Below are 12,224 nucleotides of genomic sequence, written 5' to 3' on the forward strand. Positions count from 1 at the left end.
GGACCAGATTTTTCCACTTCAGGCTGTTCAAAGTGCCTAAGCTACAAGTAATTAAAATGTTTCTAAAGACAGTGTGAATATTCTACTTGGATTAATCACAAACAAACAAATAAAAAAAAAATAATAATAAAGGTCATCTTATGTAACAGACCACAAGTGGGAACCGAGAATACAGCTGGCAGCTTCAAGTGGGTCCCCACAGGCCATCCTTATCCACCATGAAGCCATTGTACATCAGGCAGCCTCTGTTCAGAGCGAGCCTACATCTGGAACAAACTAGCATGCTACAGATCAGAAAGGACGCACGCTGCCAGAGCGACGTGGGGAAGCTCGCCTTCTGCCTCCTCCAAGTGCATACCATCAAACGCTTGATTTCATAAGCACATCATTAATAAAACAAAAAGGAACGTTTTTCCTCGGAGTGTTGAGGAAAAGAAATAAATAAGTAAAAGACATTGGAGCCGTTCTTCCCCCCTTTCACCAGCTAATTGCAGGGGAGTTTAAAGGGGTTTGACTGATTTTGACTGTGCCATGTTCAAGAAGCTGCAAATCTATGTTTAGAAAGGAAAAATTGCTTTGAAATCTTGTATTAAAGAAAAGCTTGGCAGGAGCAAGGTGTAAACAAATGGAAAACAGAAACACAGTAAGTAGTTAAAAAGCTAGACAGTGAAATGGAAAATGTAAAATAGTTGTCTACAAAAAAGCACTTTCTGTCACAGCAGCAATTCAGCTGAACCTGGTATAAATAAATAACAATTTTTAAATAAAAACAGAGATAAGCCCTGATGAGAATACCAATAACCACACAAGGTCTGTACGCACACAGTGACTGCCACGGGCCCTACCATAGCCCATGGGATACCTTCCTTCCTCTGCATTTCAACACGGATTTTTACTGTCCATCTGCACCGTTCCCACTTAGGAAGTTCACAGGTTTTCCCCTATAATAGCCACAGAAGCAAAGCGCAAGCTTTTCTTCACTGGCCACGAAGTTGCTTTGGAAACGTGACACTTAAGAGAAAGTTCTAAGTTTCATGCAGTAAAACCAAAATTACTTCAATAGGCTTCATTGGGAGCTGGCAGCCAATGTGCTGCTCACACACAGCTGAAAACCAGTATACAACCAGAACAAAATCTCCCAAACAGAAATGCATCGCATTCAGACCAGCAACGACCAGTGCAGCATCCTCTTCTACAGGGACAGGGAATACACTGGGATGGCCACGTCAGCACACCACTCCCCAGCATCCTCCACTGATGTGGGATAAATTAAAAGCACTGCTCCCAGCTGTCTGCCCCACCTTGGGTCAAATCGTGCCTCCTCCCACTATCCCCATTCCCCAGCCGGCAGGTGGGAGAGATGGATCAGTAGCCGGGAAATTAACTTGCATGATCACATACCAGGTGAGTAGCTCAAACACGTCAATCTCAAGATACAGTCAAAAGCCATCACTCTTCACATCACAGATATTAGTGTGAATGACTCAGTACCAGAAAATCATGCCAAAATCTGATTTTTGCAGATTCTTAACAAACCAATTATTTCATTAGTGGATAATAAGTATATTTTTCATCTGATCTCAAGCAGGTTATTTTTAAGGCTGATTTGACAGCGGGAATCCTGCTTTCATCTGCTGCCTTGGGGTTTGTTTTCATCGTTGTACAAGCAAGCTAAACAACTCCAAGACAAATCAAAAGGGGGGGGGGGGATGGGCAGGGGGCAGAATATCTACATTTCTTTGCCAATAAATTATTCCAAGACAGAAGTTGTTTGTCCATCACTACTGCCTATGAATATTTTTTAGCACTGAGCTACTGAAGCCTTTGGCTTCTACCTCTGAATGATGCAAGCCACACAGCAGGTATCTCCTACACCACTTGAAAGAGGGGGGAAAAAAACCCAACGCCCAAGTAGCCCTTAATATGAATTACACAGTGTTGACCATGTGAAGTTTCCATGTCTTCAAAATAAGCAGGAGCCAGCAGTACAGACACAACTCTGATTGCATTCAAGTGTCCACTACTGATCCAACAACTCACCTTGTTTGGACAAACAGCCACCAGACACTCGGCATTCTTTCATTGAAACAGCAGTACTTTCCCCAAGGAAGAGATGTGTCTTAGGGGACAAAGCCTGAGGGAAAATCTAAAGCAAAAACATACCCTCCCTCAAATACAAACACACAATTAAAATACACAAAACAGGTATCACAGCAGAGTGGATGAAAAATCTGCAACTTAAATTAAGAGTGTCCCCCAGGGATCCGCCTCCTGAGACAGACTGCTTGTTGACATCATTTCCTTGGCAAGGGCTTTAAACATTTTATCAGCCATTGCAGACACCTGAACTACATCATCACCCCTTACAAGAATCTGCTGGAGTCATTTGTCATCCCAAGCCATTGCCATCTGGATTGCAACCTCCCCGAGCTGCTCCCTTCTTGCCATTGACAGAGGCTTTACTGCACCATCAGCCAAAGGGCTTCTCAGCTATCCCTGACCCTGCAGGGTTAGAGCCCAGCAAGTGCTGGGCTGGGAAGCTCAGGCTTTTAAGTGTTAAAAAGTTTTCGCGTTCCCTTGGGTATCTTGCCCACACTCATCCTCTTGCTGGGCTACTGGGAATGGTTAGTTGGTTAGTTTGAAGTTTCTCAGAACACTCTCACCGCCTGCAGTAGATTAAAGTCCATCCTAGAGTAAGTCACCATGTTCCCACATCAGCTAAAGACAGGTCTCTCCTGGGAAATGGTGTTACATCTGTCAGCGACATGAATCCTTTGGGTTTGCTACGCAGTTTCAGCACCTGCCTCAAAAATTAAATGTATGTAGCTTTATAATCTCAACTAACACCTGAAACATTACAGCACCTAAGCAAACAGCATACTCTATTTTTAGGCACGTCCACTTGGTTTCAAACATTCACACTTAATGATTAAAACATAAAATGGTGTGAACTTATATTTCAGCTAAAGCCAGTCCTTTGCATTCCAGTTGTGAGTTTGCTGTATCTTTAAATACCCACGAAAAATGAAAAAAAAAACCAACCCCACACTTTCAGTGTAGGTGGGAAATGCTTTCGTACTGGTGCTCTCACCTACGGCTGGTGATAGCTGAGCACGGCCGAGACCTCCTGTAACACAACCTCACACCTATCTGTGCTGCCTTTGGGGACAGCTCATTTCCAACAGTGAGGACTCTGTTTCAAGATGACAGATTAAAACTTACTCATTACAACTTACCCATTACCAGACTCTCTCTACACCCAGCCCTCCACCGCACCCTTGGAAAATTCAATCCAAAAACAGAATAAAAGGACAGATTGCTATTCAAAATTAAGATTTACAGCTACCACAGCTGTGGCTATCACTTAAATCACAGCAAAGAAAGGCAAAACCTTAGAGTCAGTTGAAAAAATCTGTCAGCTAGGAGACTTAACCCCTGAAAGCTGTGACGACGGTTGTTTTACTGCAAGGGGGAACATAACTGGCAGCACAATAATAAAAAAAAAGTTACTGTAATTTCACTATTAGTTACATCAAAGCACTTCCTAAAACCTCAAGCAAAAGCAAGGCCAAGTTTTGCCAGCACTGTACAGCTGCAATTAAAAGACAGCCCTTGTCCCTAAGAGAGTTTACAACCCAAAACAGGCAAGAGAGAGGGAAGACATGTTTATCACAGTGCACATTAAAACTTCAAGGCAGTAGATAGCCCCAGGATTCATGTTAATGAAAGTTGGAAGCAAACACAACAGATAAAAGACGTTAAGAACAGAAACATATTCTGAGGAAGGCCTTTACATGACTAAAGGTGTCTACATTAAGAACTAAAAATAGAGTTATTTATGTCTAAAACATGCATCATATGAGTTCCATAAAAGCCTTGATGAAACATTAATTACTGCTTAGGTTGCCAAAAAAAGTTGATGTAAAGCAGCTCAGCTTCAGTGGAGTACCTTGCTCACAGCAAGGTTTTCATTTTGGTACAGCAACTGGATGAGAATGTTTTTTTCCTCCATCACATTCAAAAAATAGTAAAATGCTTAAAGCCAGTACATCATTTCAAGCCTCATGTTTTGATTCCTGTAACATGCATTAGCCTTCCTCTTCTGCTTGGCAAGATAAGGAATATTTTCCATTAACCAAAACGGAAGGCAAAGCTGGCATTTACCAATGCTAATCGGTAAATACTGCTATAGAAAGGCTGTCAGCCTTTCCTACCTACAAAGCAAAATGCAAGTCAAACGCATTCACCATTTCCTGAGACAAGCCACCTTAAAAAAAATATAAAAGCAATATTGGGCCCAAACTAAGAAGAGAGTTGCTGATAAAATGAAACCAAGTGTCACACAGCTGCAGCAATACAAAAGCAAGTGCTGGCTGGCAAAGACCTGGCCAGTCTTTTTACGTACACACACATCTGTGTGCACCTGTGTACACACTCACGAGTCTGGAGAGGGTTGTGGTCTATGAAAGCTGGGCTCAGTTGGTCTGTAAGACAATAAAGCTGGTGAGACACACTGCTCTGGCAGCTCCAACCCACTGCAGAGTAACTTGGGTTAATAACATGGAGACAAGATCTTGAAGCCCCACTATAACCCAGATCTCCCCCGAAAACCTTGTGAGGCGTGGCATTAATGTCCCCTCACCTTCCCGCCTCTTTTCTTTTATTAGATGGTACACCTGCTTCAGAAGAACACCAGACACACTTTATGGGGGGCCACCAGATGCTGACCTGTTTCCATCCTGGAAAGGCATCCCACCACAGCCCCACGCTGCTGCGCCACCACCAGCCTGGGAGACCCAGCGTGCACCCTGCACTTTTCCCATGCCATGTTTTTCTCCCAATGGAAAAATGCCCAAACGGAGAGCCTCAGCCCCTCTCCCCTGCTTCCCATTGCTATTAAAGCACTTTGCCCAATCTCCTTTACACAGCTCCCACCACTGACTGCTATATTTGGATCTGGATTTCAATCCCTTGCTCATCTGGATGCTTATACAGAAGCAAGAGGATTCAAGGGGGTTCAGGAGGTGTCTCATTTTTGCTTTTAATGATTGCTGTACAAGGACTTTTCAGACCATCCTGCTGGAGCCAGAGGAAGCAAAGGTAGCCAGTCTGCTCTGGTATACTTCATCTCCAGCCAAGCTTCTTCTGGTTTCATCAATGAAACCTCTGTCAGGCTGGCCAGACCTGGATCAGTCCAGGTCCCTTTTGATAGCTACACTCCCACCCCTCACACTCATAACCCTGGTCCTTGCAGCCTTAGTTCTGATCCCTGTCCATGCCAGCTGTACCTGACCACCTCTGGGCACTCCTAGGGGCTGCACAGCTAAGGAAGCGGTCCACAGGTCTCCCAAAAACACCACACCAAAAACAGAGGAACTGAGAACAAAAAGTGAGGGATTCTGTCCTACCAGTCAACACAATGAAACCACAAAATCTGTGTATTGTGAAGAAACCTCCTAGTTTCCTTTTCTTTATCATTTTTCAGCTGACTCCAGCAGCCCCTCCCCATACTCCTCTGTCATCAGTGTCCTTATAATTACCAGCCTACAAAACTCCACCCTGTCTCCGGTCACTGAATAAAAGTAGTAAACTTTTCTGTAGCTAAGCTCCCCAACCTTCCCAGGATGTGACGGATCATTACTCTGGCTCTGAGATTGCCTGGTCTTAAATCACTGCCCACAACTCCCGCTGCAGCCAGCCTGGGTCCTCTCCAAGGTCAGGTCTGGTTCCCAGCCCTTTGGGATCTTCCTGCCAGGTAGATACAGCCTTGCTGCTTTGAATCCCCATGTTTTAAAGGGCATTTCAGTTTATCCTAAAAATACTGCAGCACAACTTAGCCACCTGTAAACATTAAATGCCGCCTGCTAATTGACAGGTACAATATTTACTGAGGGTTACATCCCAGCAAGCAGCCGGGCAGATTTGTTTATACATAGCGCCAGCAATGCCAAGCGCACAGGAGAGACAGACCAAGATGCGGGAGATGAAAGCAAGCCTGAAGAAGGGGACTCACACATGCACACAAACCAGTAACACAGGAATCTCCTGGCAAGTTCACTTGACAAACAGTATTCGTCTCGCCTCTTGTTTCACGACTTCAGCATTGCTGTTATTAGTAGCATGCAGCGAGAAAACAGGAGAACAAACCTACGGTCATGGGAGAGGAGGTACCCAGAAAGCAAACAACACTGAAGACACATGGATGCCTCAAAAGCACTGCCAGCACAACACCCCCAAGGCATTGACCAGGAGCTGGCTGCCGGGTTCAGTACAGCAGAGGCTGAAGACATGCAGATATGACGCCATCTCTCCTCCCCTGTTCTGGTGATGACAGCATCAAAGTGACTTTCTACAAGGAGAAAAAAGCCTTTTTGCCTGGACTTCATAGTCCAATTTCAGTAATTTTCCAGTGTCCTGTGGTAGGGAAAAGGGAAGGAGCAGTGGGGAGGAGCAGAGGAGTGTGGAGGACCTGTGATGTCCTCCCGCAGCAGTGTCAGTCACCGAGCGGCTTCTGGAACTCTTTCCTCCAGCCTGCAGCCAACCTCTAGCCCGCGGCAGGCTGGCTCTCATCCTCTCCAAGCAAGCACAGTGCTTCCCAGAGGCCAACAGCCCTGGATATTCAGTTAGTCAAGGCGCGAAGGAGATGGTGAGTGCGGGCCGGGCAGTGGGGATGGAGCTGCTCTCCCTGCAGAGGGTGCGCTGGCAGGGCTCCCTGCTCAGGAGAAGACAGCTCATCCTGTGTCTACAAGAGGTTTGGCTCACACTTTGAAGCCTGGAAGGAGGCTGCAACTTCTGACACAACATCCTGGATGCTGTTTTCAAACGCCTCCTGACACGGCTGGATCTCACATGCCCAAGTGCCAGGTCACGCTTTGAAAACAGAGCTGGAAGTGAGATTTGAGGCTCCCAAGTGTCTTTATTCCATGCCTTTTAAAATTTTTATTTTTTTTAAGAGGACTCAATTTTGAAAATTTTATTCACTGTCACTGTTCAATACTTACTAAGAAACTGAATTAAGCCACTCGTTACTCTGATAGCAGTTACCCCACAGATGCTAAAGTGATGAAGTGCTGGGCTTCTGTAAGGCCCCCTTATCTTTAAAAAGCAAAGGATGAGCAAGGCATGCTATTCAGGCTCCAGCTATTCATATTTCTCCTCGCTCAAATGTCAGGAAAATGTAATTAATACTGACACACACAGAGGTCATATTTCTAAGCAAAATATTGGGGGAGTGAGGGGTGTAAAAGAGAGAGCAAGAGAAGCAATTTTACTAAACAGCTGTGCCTCCCAGAAGACTTCACAACAGATATACCACAACTGAACAGATTATAGCTCCTAAATTTGCAGTGACTCAACGAAGATTTTACATTTTACAAAGCCATCGTGTATGTGCTTTGCATTAAAAATGTATTTATTGCTCAAATTGAGATGTGTATGTTCTGAATTTAACAATTTATTTCTCAAACCAAAATTACTCAAAATATGAAGATAACAATAGCACAAGATTTCTCCGGATTGAGAGTTTGGTGGTTGTTTTTGTTGTTTTGTTGTGGTTTTTTTTTTTTAAAAAAAAATATATAGGCTTTTCACTTAAAACAAATTCTGATCATCTTCATTTATAACACGTGTTTAATTAGACATCTTCAGAACAGATTCAAGAAATTTTTATATGGACCAGACCTTTCAAAGTACTGAAGGATTGATTAATTTATTTAAAAACTGCTAATGTTTTCTTTCAGAAAGACTGCAATTAGGAGGTTTGCAAGAACAGTACATTAACATCCTCCCCTTCCTGTTGCACCATGACATCCAACGTGCCTCACTGATGGGAAGAGCAGGTTTTCTCAATTACACTTCTTCAAGACCAGCATTTCTTAAAATCAGTTTTAGCTCCTCCAAATACACTTTAAGCTAAATATAAGTTCACAACCACCCCACAGTAGTACTGCAGAGCACTAATTCCGGGACACATTTAAACCCTTGCTTTCCTCAACATAATGATGTCCACTTATACTGCTCTGTTACCAGCTTTGAAGTCTTAAAACCAAACCCAGCTGCTGCAGCAAGCCACAAGCCCAACAAAGGAGGGTTCATCTGTTTATACTATCAGTGTCTCTGGAAAGATTGGCAGACAGCTTTTCTGGTGTTAGATATATACTGAAACCTGATCAAGGCTCAGGTTAGTTTTCTCCATTCAGCAATGCTGCAATTCTAGTCAGGCAACAAACCCCAAGATCTCCATTAGGATGAAGAGACAAGCGATGAAACCCCCAATCCCACCGTCATCCCAAACATTAACAAATCATCCATCTCATCAACTTGGAGCAAAATTCACAATAACTTCCACGTGGCCCCCAAACACTGGCCAAACAAGTTTTGTAACACAAATAAATGCACTGTGGTTTGGTGCGCTGAAAAGGAAAGCTTCAGATTCCGGTGTTACTGTGAGCTTTAAGGTGTCGTCAAGCTCAGAGCTAAACATGAAGCCCCGAAGGACAAAGCAACCATCTTCCACTGACACCTCCTGGCCTCGTGTCACAAGGTCATCAGCTGTCTCAACAAAAGAAATCCTGAGGCCAACCCTGACAGGTCAGAGATACAAGGGTCTTCCCTTCCATCACAGACAGAGCATGACAGAGGTTTTTCACCATTATTAAACTCTCTAATCCTCCCGCCACCCTGTTTTTGGCCCCATCACATTGCTTGGTTCCCCAACAGCGCAGGTTGTCACGCGGAGGCTCAGCCTGAGGGCAGAGCACTGAAACCAGGGAAACTGTTTGAGAAACTCCCTTAATTCACTTGCACGCCTGCTGCTTCCTTCTCTAGAAAAACCCAACGCAAACGTACCTGGGCAGACTGGTCACCAATGTCCGGCACACCACCATCTGACAGCCGGCACCGGTACTGCCCCGTGGTGCCCCGAAGCTGTTCCTCCCCATTGCTCTCTGCTTCGGAGGTCTCTGGCTGGGCAACCTCCACCTCCATGGGAGTGCAGTGCCCGTTGCCGTTCTCCGAGCCTGGCTTTTCTTTGCTGTCCTTGCCACCTGGTGTTCTGGTGATGACCCCAAACTTCCTGGTCCTTTTCCCATTTTGAGCTGCTCTGTCGCCAGGTTCGGGGCTGGGCTTGGCTTTGGGGTCGCAGCTGTTGCTGTTGTTGCCGTTGGAGGGAGGAAGAGGGGCTTTGCGCTTGATGCGGCGCAACATGATCAGGTAGACGAAGCCGCCATTCCAGCACTGCTCGGCCAGGTAACTGCAAGGAAAGGGATGCACAGGGATTACCGACTACTCTCCTCATGGTCCCTGCATCCCACCCAGGCACCCCAACACACTGCGCCCTGTGATGTTCATGCACTTTCTCAGGCAGCTTATTACCCGGTGCGTGGACATGTCATGACACTGAGGCATCAGCAAATGCTCTCTTCCTTCAGTAACAGAGGGAAGTAATACCAGGAATAACATGGGGAATAACAGCCCTACCAGCCACCCAGACCGATCCCACCACAGTGTAACACAACCGGTAAATGCCACCAAATGTGTTCCCAGATGTGCAGCCCAACCTCTGAACCTGCAGCCCAGCAACATGGAAAGGTGAAGCAAGCAAAGCAAAGCAGAGAATGTTTCCAGTGGGGCATTAAAATAAATAATTTTTTTTTTTAATTAAAAAAACAGGCAGGCTTCATTTGTGCAGCAGCCCATAGAGCATTTGCATCTGAAATGAGCCTCCTTAGTGAAACTAATCTTCTGCTTCGACGTGCATTCATGCTTTGAAGGCCTCAGGGAAAAAGAGAAAAAAAAAAGAAAAAAAAAAATCAGCTACCGGCATAAGCAGGCATACCACCAATGGCCTCAGTATGGCAAAGCGTGGCACTATAAGCCATCCTGGCTCCTGTAAGAGGACATGGAAATAAGGCGGGCTTCCTTTACAGCAAGTGTATTCTAATCAAAGCAAGAGCCAAGTCATCTCACTGTACAAGGAGCAGCCAACTTGTTCTCATACCAGAGCAAAACATCGCCTCCTCTCCCAAAGTCTCTGGACATGCCTTGAAGGTATTAACATTTCTGCTTCAAGCACTCAGTGACCTTACAGAAACTGCACCCATTGATGCAAAAGGGGAATCTAACTTCATGCCTCTTTTGGGAAAGGATATACCTCAACCCAAATTCTTGAAATATTTGGGTTCTGAGCCAAGGGTGTAACCAACTGAGAGCACAAACAAGCTGGAATTTGTACTTCACAGGTTTGTATGTGCCCTTTCAGACTAATTCAGGCCCCAAAATATATTGCCTTTCTCACTAGTGAAAGCAGCAATAATGTCCCAGAACATCAAATAAGCTTCTGCTGCAGCTGCAATGAACCCTTCACTAATATGGAGCAGTTGCGGAGCCTACAGCTATCAGAGGAGATGAGAAACTAGGTGTGGAGTCGAACCATAGAAGATCCTAAGAGAAAATAACACAGCGCTTGCAGTTGAGAGAGGAGGAGCAACTCAGAAGTCTTCCACCAGTATTTTTTTCCTCCCTGATGCTTGTAGGCTGATTTTCCCCTTCCCTTTCTTAAAAGTTGTTTGGCCTTAAATACAACCCTTCAAACTCATTCCTGCACAGCGGTGACTTAATGGCAAAACAGGAAAAGCAGCTATGATAACCCCTGCGGCAAACTTCGGTACGGTGGAGTGAGGAAAGCACTCCCAACTACTCAAAGTAATCTGGACCAGCCTGGCAGCTGCTGGAAATAACACGATGGGTGCGTGCTTCTGTCCAGGGACATGAACTGATAGTTTCAGTCCACTTCTTCCCAAAGCTTAGATGTCCCCCACAGACAACCTCAGGATTCAAATCACTTATATTTAATTAGGAAGACCGATGCCCAAATGAACATGGTGACTACATAACCTTAAAAGCAGCCCTGGAGCAACAGAGGGGAAGGACAAGTATGCTGGCTGTGCTAAATTTCCCCAATGAATATAAACCGGACTCCAACTCCCTGGACAGACCACTCAGCAGTTTTCACCAGGCAAGCCTTCTGTGTGGGTGTGCATGTCTTTTTTTAAACATTAAGGATATTTAAATAAAGACCTTAAACCATCTTTTTCAAAACAGCTAAAAACAGCCAGCCAGCGAGCCCTGCTGGTTGTAAAACCTCTGCAGCCAAGGTCAGCCGTCTGGGTGGCCACGAGGTGACACCTGGCTCAGGGAGGGAGCCAGGGCTGGCAGAACCTGAAGGATTAGCCTACAAAAAATTCCAGAACTAAGATTGAAGTATCCTTGATTATCAAGTTAAAAGAAAAAAATCTTTTAATCAACAGAAAAGGGTCAGTTTTGTTCCAGAAACAATATGGGCTGCCTGTTTTTCACATTTATCTTTCAACTCAAATTTCAAGGCAGCCAGTAAAGTTGATTAAAATTCATTACTTTTGCTTGCAGCAATACCACTGCACTCTGATCCATCACACATAAGCCTGATAGCATTGCTTCTCCTGGCACACAAAAAGAGAAAAGCAGCTCCTCTTCCCATAGTCCTGTGGCTTACATGGGTGCTGCCCACCCTGTTTTTATGCAGAGTCAGTTCTGCCCGACTTGTTTTCATGCAGGTTCAGGTATGGGTTTTTTTAAGAAAAAACACCAATCTCTATCTCTGAACTAATCACAAAAACGATGTATTTTTGAATGCCAGTAACCAAGCGCATGCATTAATCAACTACTTGATTTAGGAAATAAGGTGAACGAGAGGGAACTTTGCGTATCTCCAAATAAAGTAATTTTATAAAGGCAAAAATAATTTACCTTTTCGCCTCCACTAGTGGCACTTTTATTCTGTTTGTAAAGTGTGAAACTATCAAAAGGGAAGAAAGAAAGGAGTGTTTTTTTCTACCCACTGTTCACAGACAACCATCCCTACAGTCTGGAGCAGGATTACAGTAAGCTGTAATAGATGCAGCTGCGCTGAAGTCAGCGGAGCCGTGCTGATTTACTCCATATGTCAAGATGGCCTGTATGTTCCAGGCATGCAGCCTGTAGTACCTCACGGGTTTATGTCTTCTTGAGTAGTTCTCGGCAGTTCAAAGCACACAATAAGTTTTCAGGAAAAAAAAAAAGTTTTCTCTGGGTCAGTGAGCAATTACCTTAGCACAGGACCAAATGACTACATACACCAGATGATGTCAGGTATTTCCAGACAGGGTAAAACCAGCTGGTACCAGTGATACAGTAAGTGGCATCATTAT

General features: G+C 44.7%; 1 protein-coding gene across 3 annotated transcripts in view; it reads right to left on the minus strand.

The window, feature by feature from the left end:
- PDZD2 (PDZ domain containing 2) overlaps window positions 1-12,224 on the minus strand; it is a 204,761-nt gene that overhangs the window by 59,666 nt on the left and 132,871 nt on the right. For all 3 annotated transcript variants that reach the window (XM_055699127.1, XM_055699126.1, XM_055699125.1), the window contains exon 3: window positions 8,848-9,250. In XM_055699127.1, coding sequence (XP_055555102.1) covers window positions 8,848-9,250 — 403 coding nt within the window. The remainder of the gene's footprint in view (window positions 1-8,847; window positions 9,251-12,224) is intronic.

Source organism: Falco cherrug, chromosome Z, assembly GCF_023634085.1.
Source record: "Falco cherrug isolate bFalChe1 chromosome Z, bFalChe1.pri, whole genome shotgun sequence".
NCBI lineage: Eukaryota > Metazoa > Chordata > Aves > Falconiformes > Falconidae > Falco > Falco cherrug.